General features: G+C 61.6%; 1 protein-coding gene across 4 annotated transcripts in view; it reads left to right on the forward strand.

Annotated features, from left to right (window-relative positions):
• The first annotated feature begins 307 nt into the window (after positions 1-307).
• FGFR1 (fibroblast growth factor receptor 1) overlaps positions 308-18,785 on the forward strand; it is a 30,337-nt gene continuing 11,859 nt past the window's right edge. For 2 of the 4 annotated variants that reach the window (XM_030290153.4, XM_030290154.4), the window contains exons 1-4: positions 432-567; positions 6,627-6,822; positions 17,514-17,597; positions 17,968-18,143. In XM_030290153.4, coding sequence (XP_030146013.4) covers positions 6,732-6,822; positions 17,514-17,597; positions 17,968-18,143 — 351 coding nt within the window. In that variant the 5' untranslated portion in view covers positions 432-567; positions 6,627-6,731. Of the gene's footprint in view, positions 568-6,626; positions 6,823-15,646; positions 15,911-17,513; positions 17,598-17,967; positions 18,144-18,785 lie in introns of all 4 variants that reach the window. The other 2 variants (XM_030290151.4, XM_030290152.4) reach the window with 2 other exon arrangements.

The following is an 18,785-nucleotide window of genomic DNA, read 5'->3' on the forward strand; positions in this document are numbered from 1 at the left end:
CAGTGGGATAACGGGGGGTGCAGGCAGGCCCCTCACCCCAGCCTGTACCCACGGGGCCTGAGGTGCCAGCAAGAGCCACATGGCAAGAGTGCAGCGGCGAGGGGAACATCACGGCCGCATCCCTGTGCTGCCCCAGCCCAGCCTGCCCTGCCTGCGGGGCGAGCACCGCCCGCAAAGCCCCGGGGGAGTCTGGAACGGTACTCCGAGAGGCCAGCGGGGTCTGCAGGTGGGGGGGCGGTCCGGCCGTGACTACAAGCCCCATCAGGCCGCTGAGGAGGAGGAGGAAGGCGGAGGAGGAGCCGCGGCTGCCGGCGGGGCGGTGCGGGAGCGGCTCAGTTCGGCGGCGGCGGCGCTCGGCGGGACGCGGCGGGCGGGACGCGGCAGCGCCTTCGGGAGCGCGTCCGGCAGCGGCTCCGGGAGCGCCTCCCGCCGCCTCCGCCGGCCGGGCCGCACCGGGGCTGCCATGGGGCGGCCGCTGTGAGCGCGGCGGCGGTGGGGCTGCGCCTCTCGCCCCGGCCGGGGCTCCCCTCCATTGTTCCCGGAGCGGCGGCACCGCGCGGGGCTCCGGTGAGTAACGGCCGCCGCTCTCCGCGCGGGGGGCGGCACCGGGGCCGCGGGGCTGGCCCGGGGGCTCGGTCGGGGACGGGGCTCGGTGGCAGCCGAACCCCCCCGGTGCGCCTCGTTGCCCTGGCGGGGCGGCTCGACGGCGGCACCGGCGCGGGGGGGCTCCGCCTTGAGGAGGTCCGGTCCGGTGTGCGGGGCTCGGGGGCCCCGGGACCGTTCCCGGGGTGTAGCCGCTCGGCGGGCAGCAGTTTGGGAAGGCGGCGGGTCCGACCCCGTCCATCGGCCGAACCGAGACCGGAACCGCCCCCACCGTCCCGACCCCGAAACCCCTCCCGGCCGCGGGGGAGCCTGGCGGGAATCGGGGGTCGTTTTCCGAGTCGCTGCCTGGCCCTTTATTCCCCAAAAGTAGCTGAGCGGGAGCCTTGAGGTTTCCAGAAAAAAATGGAGAAGGAGCTGTGTTTGGTGTGTTTCAGTTCTGGGCTCCCGGGGCGGTCAGCGGGAATGGAGGCGCTGGAATAACGCCGTCCCAGAGCTGGTGCTTCCCTTTGTGTGTCCGCGCCGGTGGGGCTCCCGGAGCCGGTGGGGCTCCCGGAGCCGGTGGGGCTCCCGGAGCCGCCGCATCCCAGCGCCGGGCGGGTCCGGGAGCGGAGGCACCGGGAGTGCGGGAGGCGGCGGCGACACCTGCGATGGTGCGGTGAGCCTCGGCACCCGCAGGGACCGGTTGCTGAGGGGTTTGGTTGTGGTTTTTGTGGTTCTGGGGACGGAGCAGAGCGTGTGTGTGTTCGGGTGCCGCCGAGGAGCTCCAGGGCTGCTCTGCCCGGGTTACTGAGTTACTGCCCCGTGTCCCGGGTCGCGGCGGGCGGGGGCAGCTCCCTCCGGGCGATGTTTAAACCCACCCGAGCAGCTCCGTGAACCCGGCGGCTCTCACGGCCGCGCTGTGCGCCGCTGCAGGCGGGGGTTTCTCCGCCGGGGCTCTCCGGTGCCGACGAGCGGGATGCCAGCACGGGGAGGGGGCGCACGGAGAGCCGGGGATCCGCGGGGGCGAGGGCTCTGCACCCCCTGCTCTGGCTAGCAGCCATCTTCCCCACTCGGGAGCACTTCCTCCCTTAATCCCTGCGCTGGCTGGCATGCACTGCTGCCTTTTCCTTGTGTTGCTCCCAGAGGATTAAAATAAATCGCCCCTGCCCCGGCAGGGTGCAGGCACGAGTGGTGCCGGGCTGAAGGCAGCCGGCAGGAGCCTCGTCTGGGCTGTTCTGCACATGCCCTGGCCATGCGGGAAGGGTCACTGCCAGAGGTGAACTGGAGCTCCCTCTTTACCTACCCACCGAAAAACATAACCTGAGCCAGGAGCCCTATTGTCTCCAGCCCCAGGTGAAGCCCCCCCAAATCCTGGCTGCTGGAAATGGCTGCTTGCAGATGCTCATCCCATCCTGAAAATCCAACTTTCTGCCCCATTGGGGACCTTCTGCTTCTGGACAGGATGGCAAATGTGTGTTCTTCCCCTCTCGATGGCTCTCCTTGGAGGAGTGCGATGTAGTGAAAACCCCATCCAGCTCCCTCCCGGGCTGTCTGTCCCTGCCTGGGATGGCAGGCTGTGATTGTGTCCCAGTGTCCTTGTCCTTGACCAGTCTCCTCCCAAAGCAGTCAAGGGGTCCAGCCCAGTACAGATTTTTGGGTATCAGTGGTTGTTTTGTATATCTGAAAATCAAGTCTTGAGGTAGGGAGGGATCCCTGGGTGTGAGGATGCTTCTAGAACTGTGATGGTTTTATGGAGATCTGTGGGTGTGGCTGGGCATCCTTCCTGCCCCATGTCCCAGGCTCTCCCACCACTGGATACCTTCCCACAGCTCGGTGCTGGAGGTGCCCCTGAGCCCTAAGTCCTGGCAGCCAGCTGGGAAGGGTTAACATGCTCTTTATGCTGCACAGTTGGATATTTATTTTTCCAAGCATGTGTCTGCTTTAAGCATTACAGGTTTTCCCTACAGTTCCATGTGCAGTTATGTTTGCTTTTTATTTCAGCAAATACTTGGTTCTTGACCTGAGCCACAGGTTGGAGCACGGGGCAAGGGAAAGGCTTCGCTCCTGCCGCCCACGGATTGTGCCTTTGGTGTGTCCTTCTTCCCCAAGGGCAGCTGGAGGGCTGCTTTTATTGTGCCTCAGAGGAAAAGGAGTCTCTTTTCATGTGCTTTGGAGCTGAGGGGCATTTGTGCCAGGCAGGGTGATCTGCTGGCAGTCACCACCTCCCCTCTGAGGGACAGGGACTGCGCCTGATGGGCACAGCCTGCCACCTCGGGCTCCTGATGCTGTGCAGACCCAGGAACTGAGCTCAGACTCCTGTCCCTGCTGGATTTGGCCTGTCTCTGTTCTTTTCCTGCCTGCTGTGTTAGCAGCTGGCTGCTGGTGCCAGGGCAGCCCGGACGTTCTGACGTGGTGAGTGCCACAGGGCATCTCTGCCCCAGCAGGGAGGCAGAGGAAAGGAGCCAGAGCCCCCCAGCCCCACTGAGCCCATGGCAGCAGCCACCCCCATCACACCCAGCACCCAGGGATCACACTGGGGCTCCCCTGCAGATGTCACAGCATTGCAGGGCTCCGACCCTGGCTGGACACCCTGCTCCTGCACCAGCTCCTGTGCTTGGCACCTCAGCTGCATTCCAGAAATGAGCCACAGGACAGGAAGGGGCTTCCCCTCTCAGGGCCACTCAGCTCAGAGCCATGGGGTGCATTGCTGTGTCCTGTCTGTGTGTCCCTGGGACAGCTCAGCCCTGTGACTCGGGGGTGTGGGAGATGCGAGGAGTGAAAGCGCAGCCCTCAGGGTCCCTGAGGACATGGGGGACAGGTTGCACAAGACTCCTCATGGACACACTGGCATGCAAAGGCAGTGTGAGAACATCCTTCCTGGTACACAGGGAGCATGTGCCCCTGGAGGGTGCACGGATGGGCACAGGGTTGTCCATCACCACTCCAAAATAGCTCCGTGGGTGTAATGGCTGGTTGTAATTGCAGTTTTGGAGGCAGGTTTCCGAGGGGCACTTAGCCCTGGCTCCTCTCTAGCTGCTTCTGTTTTTAGCTGTTTGAATCCACCCCGGAGCACTAAATTGCAGTGTGCTGGGGCCACGGGGAGTGGGGATGGTGCCCAGTGCCCGGCAGGAGCCAAGACCCACCCTGCCTGAGCTGCCATCCTCCAGAGCAAATGGTTTCCTGTTGGGATTTGTATAAAAGCTCTATAAACACTGAAAAGAGCCATGATGTTGTTTGCACAGGTAGAAGCACTCTCCCCACTTCCTTGCCTCCTTCCCATGTGGACACCAAGGAGTCATGAGGGCAGGTGTCCTGGGGTTCCCCAGTCTCCCCTTTTCCCTTGGGAAGGAGGAAGAGGTCTGTGCTGCCTCTTCAGCATCTCTGAGCGCTGAGATTCCCTTGCATGCTGCTGAATCTGCTCAGGAGGAGCAGGCAGGGTGCATCCCAGCCCTCCTACCCTCCAGCAAAGCCATGGCTGCTGCACCCTCCCTCACTGCCCTGGCAAGCTGACCATCTCTGTGTGCTCTTGCTGGGTCCTGGCACCCTTCCCTCTGTTCCTCCCTTCCTGCCTCCCAGTGACCCTCTCAGCCACGGGACAGCTCTGTGCTGCCGAGCCATCCCTACGCCATGGAAATATCCTGCTGTCAAGCCCCTGAATCAGCTGGAAGGCACCCGCTCCGAGGTGTATCTGGAGAAGGGCTCTGCTGTGTGCGAGCCAGCACTGACTCATTTTTCAGGAACTGGAGGCACTGGGCTCTCCTCCATCCCTCCATCCCTCCCCTCGGCGCGGGGCCGGCTCGGGAGGCCCACGCAGACGCTCCGCATTAGGGCATGTTCCGGGGAGCATGTGCTGTCGATAAACAGAGCCACTGAGAGACAGAAAATAATTTCCAGAAATACCAAAGACCTTTCTTCAAAGAATTCCACCTCCCCTTTCCGAACCCAGATAAATCCTGAACATTCAATAACTATTTCCAAGCACTACCCGGTGCCTGGGAGCGCTGGTGTTGGCGATAACCCCGGTGTTTGCTGGGTGCCCTTTTCCCTGCCTGACTCCTTCTGTCAATAGTTTGGGTCCCAGATATTCCTGTGCCAGCCAGAGCAGTTGGGCAAGAAGGAGGCAGCTGGAGCCCCCACAGCTGCACCCCAGCTGGGCTTCCTTTGGGTGCAGAGGCTCTCTGGAGGATCTCAGCCCTTTGGGGCTCGTGGCTGCTCGGCCCATCCCTGGGGAAAAGCCACTACTCTGGGCACAGGGTCTCACACCGGAGCAGGAGAGGCAGAGCTCCAGGAACCGAGTGCGTGGGGAGGATGAGTAGCAGTTTATTACTCACAACGATTATTACTCACTGTTTCTAACAGTGTGTACTTCAGCCCGACGCCTGTTCCCGCGGCAGGTCGGGAACGCGCAGCATGCGGAGAGCGACCGGGTGAGCTTGGGATGCTCGGCAGGGGCTGAGGGGCCTGGAGGCACAGCTGTACCCCGGGAGGTGCCTCGGGGAAGAGTTTGTGGGGTGCTGTTGTCCTGTCCACGTCCTGGTCCCTGTAACTGTCCCAGAGCTCCCGCTGCCAGCGGGTTGTGCAATGGCTGGGCAGGATCTCCTCGGCAGAGCCCGGCGGGACCATCGGCCGTGGCCAGCGTCAGGAGCTCATCCCAGGCTGCTGCCGAGGTGCAGATGTGGCGCGGGGGTGGAGCACAGGGGCTTGTTCCCATCCGCAAGGCTCGGAGCAGTCGGCCGGGGGCGGCTGGGTCCGGGCTCCAGCGTCCCCTGGAACGTGTCTTGGAAGAGCTCCATGCTCCTGGCACGGAGAGAAGGAGGGATGGTCAGAGGGAAGGAGGAATGAGGGCCATGGAGGGCACAGCACAGCACCCTGAGGCAGGATCAGGCTCTGCTGGGCCTCCCTGTGCCAAAACCCAGCTCTGGGGCTGCCCTGCACTGAGCAGTGTCCTGGGAAGGGATGGGGAGCTGAGGGGATGGGTAGGCTGCAGAGCCCAGCATGAGAGCTGGCAGGGACAAGAGCGAGTTGCAGAGCTGGCCCAGGGTGCCAGGGGGTTTCTCCCCACACAGCCACTTCAAAAACAGCTGTTGGTGGAAAGAGATCTGCTGCAGCTGGCTGACCCTCTGGCTCCAGGAAGGCTTCTCCAGGGGGGTGGCTGCTGTGTGCCCTATGGATCCTATGGGGAATGGAGGGGGCTGGAGTTTGCAGTGAGAGCTGCTTTGCTACAAGTGGTACAGACAAGATGAGATTTTGCTCTGAATAAGGGATTTCCCTCAGTGAAGCCATGGCCCAGCAACACCTGACAAAGTGCAGGAAGAGGGGAGCAGGAATCTCCCTTTCTTTAACTGGCGTTAATGTTTCTCTCACCATTCTGGGAAATCTTGCTGCGTTCGGCTCTGCTTCGCCAGCGGTTTCACTCTTGACACATCAGCACTTTTACACAGGGAAACATAACCCTGCCAGTCAGTGCCAGGTCGTGTCAGGCTGCTGAGGGGTCTGTGAGACCTGCCACCGAAGTCTGGGGGCATCCCTGGGTGCAGGGACCTCCCTGGGTGCAGGGACATCCCTCGCTGCAGGGACATCCCTGGGTGCAGGGACATCCCTGGGTGGGTGCAGGGACATCCCTGGGTGCAGGGACATCCCTCAGTGCAGGGACATCCCTCGGTGGGTGCAGGGACATCCCTGGGTGCAGGGACATCCCTTGGTGGGTGCAGGGACATCCCTCGGTGGGTGCAGGGACATCCCTCGGTGGGTGCAGGGACATCCCTCGGTGCAGGGACATCCCTGGGTGCTGGGACATCCCTCGGTGGGTGCAGGGACACCCCTGGGTGCAGGGACATCCCTCAGTGCAGGGACATCCCTCGGTGGGTGCAGGGACATCCCTCGGTGCAGGGACATCCCTGGGTGCAGGGACACCCCTGGGTGCAGGGACACCCTGCTGTCTGGGGGATGTGGGAGCAGCATCACCCTGATGTGCACTGTGCAGCTGTGCTGGCTGGTGGGATGGGGGAGCTGGCCCTGCCTGACTCTGCTTTCCTCCTTCCCAGCTTGTAGGGGCTGCAGCCCTGCGGAGACGCCCCTGTGCCCGCCCGGGGCCCCCATGGAGTGGCAGTTGCAGGGCCCAGTCGCCGAGCAGTAGCTGCAGCAGTGGGATGTGGACCTGGCGGTGCCTCATCCTTTGGGCTGTGCTGGTCGCAGCCGCGCTCTCCGCTGCCCGGCCAGCCCCCACCCTGCCCGAGCAAGGTAAGAGCACGGTGGTGCCCCACTCCCTCGTCCTTTCTGTTCCTCCTGGGCCACACGAGCTGCTCTTCCCTGCAGCAGAGGCTGAGGCTGCCGTGTGCTCCGGCTATGGGGCCACCAGCGTGTCCCCAGTGCCACCTCTGGTGTCACCCGGCTGCCTCTGGGGACATGGCACGTGTTGTCCCCAGAGTGGTTTCTGTGGGCACAGAAGTGGGTGTGTGGCTCAGAAGTGCCTGGGGACATTTTAAAACTGGAGAAAAATTGTGGCAAACGTGGATCTGTTGGTTTGGAGGAGGATACAGAGCCCTGGGGGCTGTGTCCCCCGCTGGGGTGGCTCTGTGTGACAGCACTGTCACCTCTGTGACGATCTGTGACCCGGATGTGTGTGAGGCTGCTCCCACCCTGTTGGCCCCACTGGGGTGACCCTGGGCTCAGCTAGTGGGGATAAAGGTTTGGGTGCAGGGTACTGGTTCAGCTTTTGCCAGCTGGCAGTGCTGGGGATGAATGCACCCTGCAGAAACCCTCAGCATGCTCTGGTGTTGCTCCCAGCTGGGAATGCCCGAGGTGGGGGCTCAAAGCCAGGGTTGGCTCGTGGAGTTCAAACCTCTGCTCCATGGGGCTGGGGAGTGTCCCTGACCAGGACATGCCTTGTTATTGCTGCTGTTCCCCAGGAGCAGGGCTGGTGGCAGTGGCCAGGGGTGCTCCTGGCTCAGCTCAGCGGTGTGGGGGCACCCCAAGGCTCAGGGATGGGCCAAGTGGGTCTCCTGGCCCTGGGCAGAGCCAGCCCTGGCAGTGAGCCCCACTCCAGCCATCAGAGCCCCGGCCCTCAGTGAGGCAGAGAATAACCAGAGCCGGCAGCGGGACTTTGACTCGCTCCTTTTGGTTCTAATTACCCAAGAATGTCTGGTCTGTGGGCACTGCTCTGCTGTTTAAGACTTGCTCCCCCTTCCCCCTTCCTCCAGCAGAGCCCTAAAAAGCCGATTGCCGGTGTGGGCACAGCACTGTGAGGTGCCCGGGCTCCCCTCAGGCTTGGGGTGGGAGCTGGCAGCGGCCTGGTGGGGGATTCCTGGTGGTGCTGGGGGTGGCACCTCTGCCTGGAGCAGCAGGTCACACCCTGCGAGGTGACACCCCGAGCCCTGCGTGGTCCCTGGGGAGCTTCACTCCGGAGAGGAGCCTGGGCAGAGCTCCACTCACAGGGACCATTGCTGAGATTTTTCCACTGGCATGCCTCCTCCCCGCATCTGTAAACAATGCGGTTGACAGTGGTAAACATGTTTTTCTCAGGAGATTGCTCTTCCTGAAAAAGGTTTCCCAGCAGTGTTAGGGGTAAGGATGGCTCTGTGCTGCCAGGAGAGCACCACCTGCAGCCCCAACCCCGGCTGTGGCTCTGAGAGAAGTGATGGGGTGTTCAGGCTGAGGAGAGCTGATTGAGCACAGGTGAATTTTGAGGTGCATGAGGAGCCCTGCAGCTCCTGGAGGGTTTGGGAGCCATGTCAGGCAGTGGCAGGGGAGGAGAGAGGCTGGAAAGGAGGGAGCTGGTTCCTCGCCAGCCTCATGCCAGGGCTAACAATAACCTCTGGAAACGTTTCCCGACATGGTTCTCACCAGGGCGGCCCAATTAGTGCCACAGCAGGAGCCCGGCTGGGGCAGAATCCGTCCCTTGGCTCCAGAGCCGGCTGGTGGGAACAAAATGTTCCCAGCAGGACGTGTGGGATGGGAAGAGCCAATGCTGGGCCAGGACCTGCAGCCAGGGCTGAGCCACCAGCACCGTTCAGGGGCAGGCTCTGACCCAGCCCCAGGGGTTTTGGGGTGCCCAGGGCTGTGGATGGGGTTCAGCTGCCGTGCTGAGGCCAAAGTGTCCTGGGGGCCAGGTCTCTGTCCTTCCCCCATGGCGCAGTGACTCAGGAGCATCCCCCATCGCCGGGGGCAGCAGCAGCAGCTCCGTCCCTCGGTGCTGGAGGCAGCAGCTTTCCCGGACTTTGTTCTGCCTGTTTATGGGGTTTCAGTTTACTCCCGGTTCTGAGGCAGCTAAGCTCCCTTCTCAGGGAGGAGTAATCCCCCACGGCCGGCCAGCAGCCTGGCCTCACGTGGAGGGGGTGCAGCTCTGGCCCCCCTCTCCCTGTGCTGCAGGAGGGAGTTTGGGAGCTCTGCTCGCCAGGGGCTCCCTCCCAGTACCAAAAAATCTGGAGCAAATAAAACATTAACAGGCATTTACTGCATTTTATGGTTACCTAAATTTGGAGGTGGTGAAAAAACCCTGGTTAAGGGGAAAAGCCAAGAAATTTCCATGCGCAGCCTCCGTCCCTCCCTCGCACAAAGCCGCTCTTTGTCTCCAGGTTAAATAGAAACCTGCAGAAAATTGCCAAGGTTTTTTTCCCCTCTCTCCTTGTCTGCCATTGTCCCAGTCACTGCTCAGGCATCTCCTCACAGGGGGCTGCCATGGCCCTGCAGGGGTGCTGAGTGGATTGTCCTGGGGAGTATGTCCTGGGGCACGGGGGTCCTGCCTTGGGCAGCTGGTTTTGGGGCACACTGAGCCCCAAATGCCCCAGTGCAGCAGATCCTTCCCCGGGGGATGTGTTTGCACTCCACAGCACAGGGGATTTGGCTGCAGCCCCCTTCCCATGGGGCTGCCCCGTTTCCCAGGGCTGCCCAGCTGGCCACAGGCTTAACCCCCCCGGCCATCTGCGGGGCCAGCAGGGGCTCTGGCTCCCGGGGCTTTGTTGTCCCCAGCTCGTCCAGGGGGTCTTGCTCTGGAGCCTGCAGGAGCCAAACGTCCCGGGCAGGCAATGTGCTCAGCCCAGGTAGGCTGGAGGAGCCCACGAGGGTCTTTGGTTTGTGCCCACTGCTCCCCGTGGCGCTGCTGACCCTCGTCTCTGTCCTCCCCATTTCCCTGCTGCCCAGTCCCTCCCGGTTCTTGCAGCTCTGGGTGTCTCCCACCAGTGCCTCGGGGATCCCATTTGGAGTGGCTGACTCCTTGCTGGAGCCCCACGAGCAGCCCAGGGACTCCCTGCCAAGCCTGCAGCCTCCTGCGCTTCTGCTGTTGATGGCAGCAGCCCAGGAGTGTTCCCGGAGCTCGGGGGGCCCAGCAGCACCCCCAGACCCTGCTGCTGCAGCTGCCCAGTCCATGGCTGCATCCCCTCCCAGCCTGCCCGCCCGGCTTTGTTCCGTCCTCCCGCCTTTCCACTCGGATGCTGTCACTCCAGCCCTTCATTGAGGAGCAAAAAAAAAAAAGAAATAAGAGTCTTTGGGAAAAGCAGCCGGAGCCTGGGCTGTGGAGCTGCCCCTGGGGGAGCAGAGGGTTCCCCGAGTGTGGAGCCCCCAGAGTGGGGCTGTGCAGGAGAGAGGTGAGCACAGGAACCAGCAGTGAGCCAGGGCCAGGCAAAGCCAGCCAAAAACTGTGGGTTGGGGTGTTTTCTTGTGACCCCTGTCTGTCCCACGCTCGGGGGGAGCGATGGAGAGGAGTCTGTGCCCCAAGCTGCCGCCTCCAGGGCTCTGAGCAAGGCGTGGGTTTTATCCTGATGGCTTTACAAACTCCCAACACGCCTGGTAATTAAGTGCTGCTTCATTTGCGGCGCAGGCTGGGAGAGCAGGAGGGCCTGAAGCAGGACATAAATCCCATCTCCCTGTGGAGGAAGGAGGCCAGGGCCCCCGGCTGGCTCGGACAGGAGGAGCTGGGGGTGCCCTGAGCCCGTGATGCCCATCCGCTGGCATCTCCTGGCACAGCCCTGCCCGGGTTCAGGGATGCTGCACCTCGGGACGTGCCCCCGGCACAGCCCGGGCTGGGGGACACGGCAGGGTGAGGAGCTGTTTAAATCAAAAAGAAGCCAATCCCCACGCCCGGTGAACGCTTCCTGTTGGGATTAGTGGGGCTGCCGGGCATGTGTGTGCTTTTTCTTCAGGAAATACCTTCGGAAAGCCCCGCTGGGGTCTCCAGGGCAACCGGCGCCTGTGGCTCCGCGCCCCCCGCCCGCATTGTCCCCGCGCCGCTTTGTTGGCCCCTTTATTGCCATCGCCATGGCCAACACAGCCTGTGGTGTTCTGTGCTTGCAGGGTGCACCCCGGGCTCCCCGTGGTGCCTGCCCAGCCTGGGGGGCACGGCCAGCACAGAGAGAGGGGGGCACAGTGAGCGCCTGCAGCTCCTGTCCCTGTCCCTGCTCTCCCCGTCCCTGCTCTTCCTGTCCATGCTGTCCATGTCCCTGCTGTCCCCATCCCTGTCCCTGCTGTCCCCATCCCTGCTGTCCCTGTCCCTGCTGTCCCCATCCCTGCTCTTCCTGTCCCTGCTCTCTCTGTCCATGCTGTCCCTATCCCTGCTGTCCCCATCCCTGTCCCTGCTGTCCCTGTCCCTGTCCCTGCTGTCCCTGTCCCTGCTCTCCCTGTCCCTGCTGTCCCCATCCCTACTCTCCCTGTCCCTGCTCTCCCTGTCCATGCTGTCCCTGTCCCTGCTCTCCCCATCCCTGTCCCTGTCACTGCTGTCCCCATCCCTGTCCCTGATGTCCCTGTCCCTGCTGTCCCCATCCCTACTCTCCCTGTCCCTGCTCTCCCCGTTCCTGCTCTCCCTGTCCCTGCTCTCCTTGTCCATGCTGTCCCTGTCCCTGCTGTCCCCATCCCTGTCCCTGCTCTCCCTGTCCCTGCTCTCCCTGTCCCTGCTCTCTCCATCCCTGCTGTCCCTGTCCCTGCTCTCTCCATCCCTGCTCTCCCTGTCCCTGCTGTCCCTGTCCCTGCTGTCCCCATCCCTACTCTCCCTGTCCCTGCTCTCCCTGTCCCTGCTGTCCCCATCCCTACTCTCCCTGTCCCTGCTGATCCTGTCCCTGCTGTCCCTGTCCCTGCTGTCCCTTGGGGCTGGCCCCAGGGGACCTGGTGACAGTTCTATGCACTTGTTGACACCCACCCTCCATCTGGCCCATATTCTTGTGCTCAGCTCCGCTCTCAGTTCCATTTCAAAGCTGGAATAAAGTAATAAACCTGTGCCAGCTGCCCCACCATGGCACTGCACGGCTTCTGGGGGTGCTGACGGAGGCACCATGGGCTGGAGCTGCCCCTTGCCTCAGTGGGGACCCCTGGGGTGGACAAGGCCTGTGGGACTGGTGTTCCCATGCTCTGCTCGCTGTCCCCTTTGTCACCCACATCTCCCAGCTGAGCTGAGGACTCCCCCTAAGCGGCCTTTGTGCAGTGCTGGGAGCACCCAGAGCCTCGGGGATGAGAGCCAGGGTTGGTGTGGCTGCTGACCCTGTGGAGAGGTGGCCCCCGTGGGCTGTGCCCATGCAGGGCTGTGCCATGGCGCTGTGCCCGCTGCTGTGGTTTGAGGTACAGAAAGCAGAGGGGGGTGTGAGACAGGGATGTATCACGCTGATGAGACCAGCAATCATTAACCAGAGTGGAGCCGACGCCAGTGCCTCGCTCACACCAGCAGTGCCCCCGCTGCCAGCCCGGTGCCAGCTGTGCCATGGCAGCAGCCACAGTGTTCTCTGCCTGCCAGGGCCACAGTGCTGCTCCATCCTGCCCAGGGGCTGAGCAAACCTCCTTAGCCTGTGAATTCCTGCTCAGGCCAGTCCCACCAGGCTGCATTTTCCACCTCGCCCCAAGTGCCAGAAGAGTGCTGTGGGTGATGGAAGGGCAGTGCCCACTGGGCCCTCTGCCTCTCCATCCATCACCTCAGCACCCCCATGCCCCAGTCGTGCTGCTGATGCAAACCAGCCCTGGCTCATGGGGCTGGAAGCTTTGAGAGGGGATCTGGCCCCACGCCCAAGGGTCTGAAGGAGCCCTGGCACTTGCATAGCATACCCAGGGACCTGCAGCCATTGGGAAGGGACCCTCCTGAACCTGGAATGCTGCTTCCTCAAGCCCTGGCATCGGGCTGGGGTCTCCCAAAACTTCCCCTCCTCCAAAGACCTTTTCCATCCCCAGGATACCACTTCACATTGGCCAGGTGCAGCTGTGGGATGCTGGTGGATGTCGGAATCTGTGGGTATTGGTGATTCCGAGATTGTAGAAAGTCTCTGTCTTTCTGCCCCGTTGCCAAAGCACAAGCCATAATTCCTCTGTGCTGGTTTCAAGGTTGTTTATTCTGTTTATCTCTAACATGTTCTGCTGCCCTGCCGCAGCTCTGTCCTGCAGGGCAGCGTGTGGGGCTCTGCCCTCAGTGGGATGTTACAAACATTAAATACCACAAACTGCCTGTGCTGGATTTACAATAACGTGCCAATATCTGTCACCTACGTTGGACAGTGTGTCCCCAGCCTGAACCAACAGAAAAATGACAACACCACAGTGAAACATGGAGGGCATGAAAAGGAGGAAAAGGACAAGGCACACCCATTTTCCTCCATCTTGTCCCCTCTGAACCCCTAATCTAGAATCCTAAAATTTTACTTTTGCACCCGTGCCACACTTAATTATTACTTCTATCAAACACTCAGAGCTGGTAATTGATCCTGTAAGATTGAAAACTCCTCTCCATGGACAGAGATCACAGACAGTGTCTCTGGGGGCTCTGTCCAGGGGGGTTCCTGACCCCTGCCAGGGTCCCAGGCCTGCCAGGGCAGCCAGAGGGAAGCCCTGGATTCCCACAGTGGAGCTCGAGGCTGGGCTTGAGCTCTGCCCCAGTTTCCCTGCAGGGCTGTTCAGTTCCACAGGGAAGTTTGCTGATGCGTGGGAGGGGGCAGAGCTGGGAGCCAGATAAGAGCAGATGTGGCTGCTGGACTCGCTGGTTTGGGTTTTCATGGCTGTTTGTTGCCTGCTGGCCTTGCTCTGTGTGAGGAGGGCAGGATGGGCAGGAGGATGTGGTGTTACCCAACCCCGGGGGTTCAGAGGGACAGGCTGGGATGTCACTGCTGCTTTGTGAGCCTTTGGAGGAGCCTGTGACTAACCACCTGGAACACAAATCAGAGCTGTGAGAAGTGCCTGTCCTGTGGGAGAATATTGCAGGGAAACAGGATTGCAAAGCAAGACTCTTCCCCACCACCAAAGAGGCTCCCCTTGGTTTTCCCCTTGCACATGAAAATGTTTTGTAACTTCTCACGGATGAACTGGAGCCCTGGCGTTGGTATTACAGCAATTGAGGAAAGGGAATGCAGCCCCATCCCAGTGTTTTCCTTCAAGTGCTGAGCAAAAGAAAGAGGAGAAATTCTGGAGCTGCTCATGAATGTTTTTCCCATGAAGATTCTCATCAGTCCAAGGCAAAGAGAAGTGGCCAGAAAGTGAAGTGCAGGTCACGGTGCGGTGAATCAGAGTTCTGGAGAGCCGAGGTTTCATTTTTGGCCGTCCAGAGTGGCTGTTGGGAGCAGGGAGGAGCGAGGCCTCGCTGCTGGTCCTGGCCCTGTGCTGCCTGCAGGCACTGGCCCAGGGTGAGCTGCTCTGTGGCTGCTCGGGGCACATGTGCAGAGCAGGGAGCAGAGGTTGTTCTTGTCTGGCTCCTTGGGCACTCAAAAGTCCTGGAGCTGCAGACCAGCTGAAGCTTGAACATCTCCTGGTTGGTTCTGCTGCGTTTATTGGGATTTTCCAGCCCTGAGAGGAGCATCTGCAGCAGTGCCCTGTGCCCCTTCATGCTGCTCCCACGGCATCCCGATGGAATCCAGCTGGCCAAGAACAACTGGACACAACCAGGGAGGAGGCAGAGGTTAAGAGGTGCCTGAAGATCTGGGCTCTGGAGCTGTGCCCACCACCCTGGGGAGCTCAGCCTAGGATGATGATCACACTGATTCACCCACATCATCACAGATGTAGCAGCCTGGACCCTTCCTTGGGCTGTGGAATTTGAAGAGGTGATTTGAAACCCAGCATCTTCCCCAAGCCTGGGACCAGGAGAGCTGCTCATGTACCACCCACCGTGGAGGGCAGGACTTGAGGACAGAGCCCTGGGCATTTCAGGGCTGGGAGAGATGAGCTCGTGTCACAGCAGGATGGAGAGAAAGGATCTTTGTGCTGCTCACACAAGTGTCACCTCGGGGAGCTCAGCTCCCCTGCCTGGGAATGCCGTGGATGGGAACGCCGTCCCCTGGGCTGACCTGTCCCCCTGGCTGCCTGCCTGCTGTCCTGCCCTTTCACCCTGCAGTGCCCTGCTCTAACCAGGGCGGGGTCCTGGTGCCATGGGGACCCTGGCCTGCTTTGCTGGCTGCCCGCTTGTGGTGGTGGGGATCCTGGGACCCTGCGAGGTGGCAGAGCCGTGCAGGGATTTGGGATGCTTCTGGGCGAGGCTGGATCCTGCCATGCAGCCTTGTCCCTGTTGCCTGTTTCTCCCTGTTGGGAAGCCCCTGCCCTGTCACGCTCCAGGGCGAGGCCTTGGGAGCTGCCTCGGCACTGAGCAGGTCCTGCTGCAGAGGGAAGCACTTGGTGCTGCTTGGGGTGCTCGCAGCCTCTGCTCTGCCTCTCTGCTCTGCTGCTGCCCTGGGCTCTGTCCCCTGAGTGCTGCGGTCCCTGGTGCCACAGCGGGAAAATCCCTGCAGGGAAATATCCCAGCAGTGGGAATATCCCAGCAGTGGGAATATCCCAGCAGTGAAATATCCCAACAGTGGGAATATCCCAGCAGTGTGAATATCCCAGCAGTGTGAATATCCCAGCAGTGGGAATATCCCAGCAGTGGGAATATCCCAGCAGTGGGAATATCCCAGTAATGGGAATATCCCAGCAGTGGGAATATCCCAGCAGTGGGAGCACCCCAGCAGTGGGAATATCCCAGCAGTGGGAATATCCCAGCAGTGGGAATATCCCAGCAGTGCATGTTGCCTCATTAACCAGGCCGCAGCAGCAGCAGCAGCAGCAGCATGGTTTTTCTTTGGTCTCTATTCCTTCTCTCCTTTTTTTCTCTTCTCCTCTCCCCTAACTCCTCCAGCTGTGCCCAAAGCAAAAATCGAAGTGGAGTCGCACTCGGCCCACCCCGGTGAGCTGCTCCAGCTGCGCTGCCGGCTGCGGGACGACGTGCAGAGCATCAACTGGGTGCACGATGGGGTCCAGCTGGCTGAGAACAACCGCACACGCATCACCGGGGAGGAGGTAGAGGTCAGGGACGTGGTGCCCGAGGACTCGGGGCTCTACGCCTGCATGACCAACAGCCCCTCGGGGAGCAAGACCACCTACTTCTCCGTGAATGTCTCAGGTTCGTAGCGGCCCCAGGGAAGGGGCAGCCACGGGACGGGCTGCGAAGCGAGGAGAGGCTGCCTCTGTGCATCCTGCACAACTCTGTGCATCCCTGCACAATTCTGTAAATCCCTGCACACCTCTGTGCATCCTGCACACCTGTGTGCATCCCTGCACAACTCTGCACACCTCTGTGCATCCCTGCACACCCCTGCACACCTCTGTAAATCCCTGCACACCCCTGTGCATCCCATCACAACTCTGTAAATCCCTGCACACCCCTGTGCATCCCTGCACATCTCTGTAAATCCCTGCACAACTCTGTGCATCCCTGCACACCTCTGTAAATCCCTGCACATCCCTGTGCATCCCTGCACAACTCTGTAAATCCCTGCACATCCCTGTGCATCCCTGCACATCCCTGTGCATCCCTGCACACCTCTGTAAATCCCTGCACACCTCTGCACATCCCTGTGCATCCCTGCACACTCCTGCACACCTCTGTGCATCCCTGCACACCTCTGTGCACCTCTGTACTCCTCTGCACAACTCTGTAAATCCCTGCACTCCCCTGTGCATCCCTGCACACTCCTGCACACCTCTGTGCATCCCTGCACACCTCTGTACACCTCTGTATACCTCTGCACACCCATGCACACCTCTGTGCATCCCTGCACACCCCTGTGCATCCATGTGCACCTCTGTACTCCCCTGCACACCTCTGTGCATCCCTGCACATCCCTGCACACCTCTGTGCACCCTGCACACCTCTTTGCATCTCTGCACACCTCTGTACTCTCCTGCACACCCCTGTGCATCCCTGCACAACTCTGTAAATCCCTGCACACCTCTGTGCACCTCTGTACTCCCCTTCACACCTCTGTGCATCCCTGCACACCCGTGCACACCTCTGTGCATCCCTGTACACCTCTGTATACCTCTGCGCACCTCTGTGCATCCCTGTGCACCTCTGTGCACCTCTGTACTCCCCTTCACACCTCTGTGCATCTCTGCACACCTCTGCCCACCCATGCACATTCACTGGCCACGCGTGGTGAGTTCGGGGCCGCCCTGCACGTTGCAGGTGCCCAGAAGAGTTTCCAGGTGGTGCCGTGGCCTCCTGGCCACTGCAGCACAGGGAGAAGCTGCCAGAAATCATCTCACGTTTATCTGAGGGGGCAGGGGACTGCAGGGCTGCCCCAGAGGGGCACGTGCTGGGTGGGAGCTGTGTTCTGCAGTGGTGCTGATGGAGTGTGAGGCTGGAGAGGGGGGATCGCTCGAGCTGGGGACATGTCTATGCTCGGCCTGGGTCTCAGCTGCCACCCCAGGGGTGTTGGTGGTGCTGGACGTGAGGTAAGGAGCTCCGAGGTTACCTCTGACAGCAAATCTCTTCAGGATATCCATGGCTGCAGGCACTGGATGGTGGGCTCTGCCACCCTGGCTGTGCTGGGGGTCATGTGGAGTGTTTAACTGGATCCCCACGGCCCTGCTGGGCACCAGCACCGCCCTGCTCTGCCACCTCACCGGGCACAGCCCCACCACCCACCCACTGAGCTCTGGCCCCCCCAGCACAAAGGTGCTTCACACACAGCTACTCATCAGGGCTGTTGCTTCTGTTACAGATGCTCTCCCCTCTGCAGAGGATGATGATGATGAAGATGATTCCTCGTCAGAGGAGAAGGAGGCAGATAACACCAAGCCGAACCGTACGTCGGGCTGGGTTTGCCCTTGGTGCCGCCCTGTGGCCAGGCAAGGGGAGACTGGGCACACAGGAGCATCACCCAGGGATGGGGCAAGCAGCCCAGGGCACGCAGCAGTGGGGAGAGCAGGGCTGGGTGCAGTGGGAGCACTGGGTTGGAGCAGGGGGCTGTGCCAGCACAGCCACATTGGGGTCACTGCTGCTGCAGCTGAGCATCCACCCCACGGGGAAAGGGCTGCTGTGTCCCAGGGCTCCCCTCCCTGATGCTGGCACCTCTCCTGGTTCCTGTCTCAGCCCTGCCCTGGGCATCTTTGGGTTACTGCAGGAGCAGGAGGCTGCTGGGTTTGGCCGTGCTGAGCCCTCCCTCTGCTCCCCAGAGGCCATCGCTCCCTACTGGACCTATCCTGAGAAGATGGAGAAGAAGCTCCACGCTGTCCCTGCTGCCAAAACAGTGAAATTCAAATGTCCATCGAGTGGGACACCCAACCCCACCCTGCGCTGGCTGAAGAACGGCAAAGAGTTCAAACCTGACCACCGCATCGGGGGCTACAAGGTACAGGGGGGGGCAAAGGGGAGCAGCCCCTGGGGGCTACAAGGTACAGGGGGAGCAAAGGGGAGCAGCCCCCGGGGGCTACAAGGTATGGGGGGGGCACAGGGGAGCAGCCCCTGGGGGCTACAAGGTACAGGGGGGCGCGGGGGAGCAGCTCCTGGGGGTACAAGGTACAGGGGGGCATGGGGAGCAGCCCCTGGGGGATACAAGGTACAGAGGGGCACAGGGGAGCAGCCCCTGGGGGCTACAAGGTACGGGGTGGGCACAGGGGAGCAGCTCCTGGGGGCTGCAAGGTACAGGGGGGCACAGGGGAGCAGCCCCTGGGGGCTACAAGGTACAGGGGGGCACAGGGGAGCAGCCCCTGGGGGCAAGGCAGCACTGTCCCCTTTGCCATCTCTGTTTTTGGGAGCAGGGCTGCAGAGCCCTCAGGGTTTCCCAGGCCAGGAGCCCTGAACCAGCCCAGCCAGGGGGCTGTGGGGCCACCATCACCCCTGAGTGACATGCCACAGGTCAGAAGCAGCTCCAGCCTGGCCCTGCATGCCAGGGCTCCTGCCAGGAGCTGGGACAGCAGCAGGAATGCAGCCACGTCACTCTGCAGGGTGTCCTGGAGGGACACAGGCTCAGCCCAGGACATGGGCTCTGGGT

The sequence above is a fragment of the Taeniopygia guttata genome, chromosome 22 (assembly GCF_048771995.1).
Source record: "Taeniopygia guttata chromosome 22, bTaeGut7.mat, whole genome shotgun sequence".
Taxonomy (NCBI): Eukaryota; Metazoa; Chordata; class Aves; order Passeriformes; family Estrildidae; genus Taeniopygia; species Taeniopygia guttata.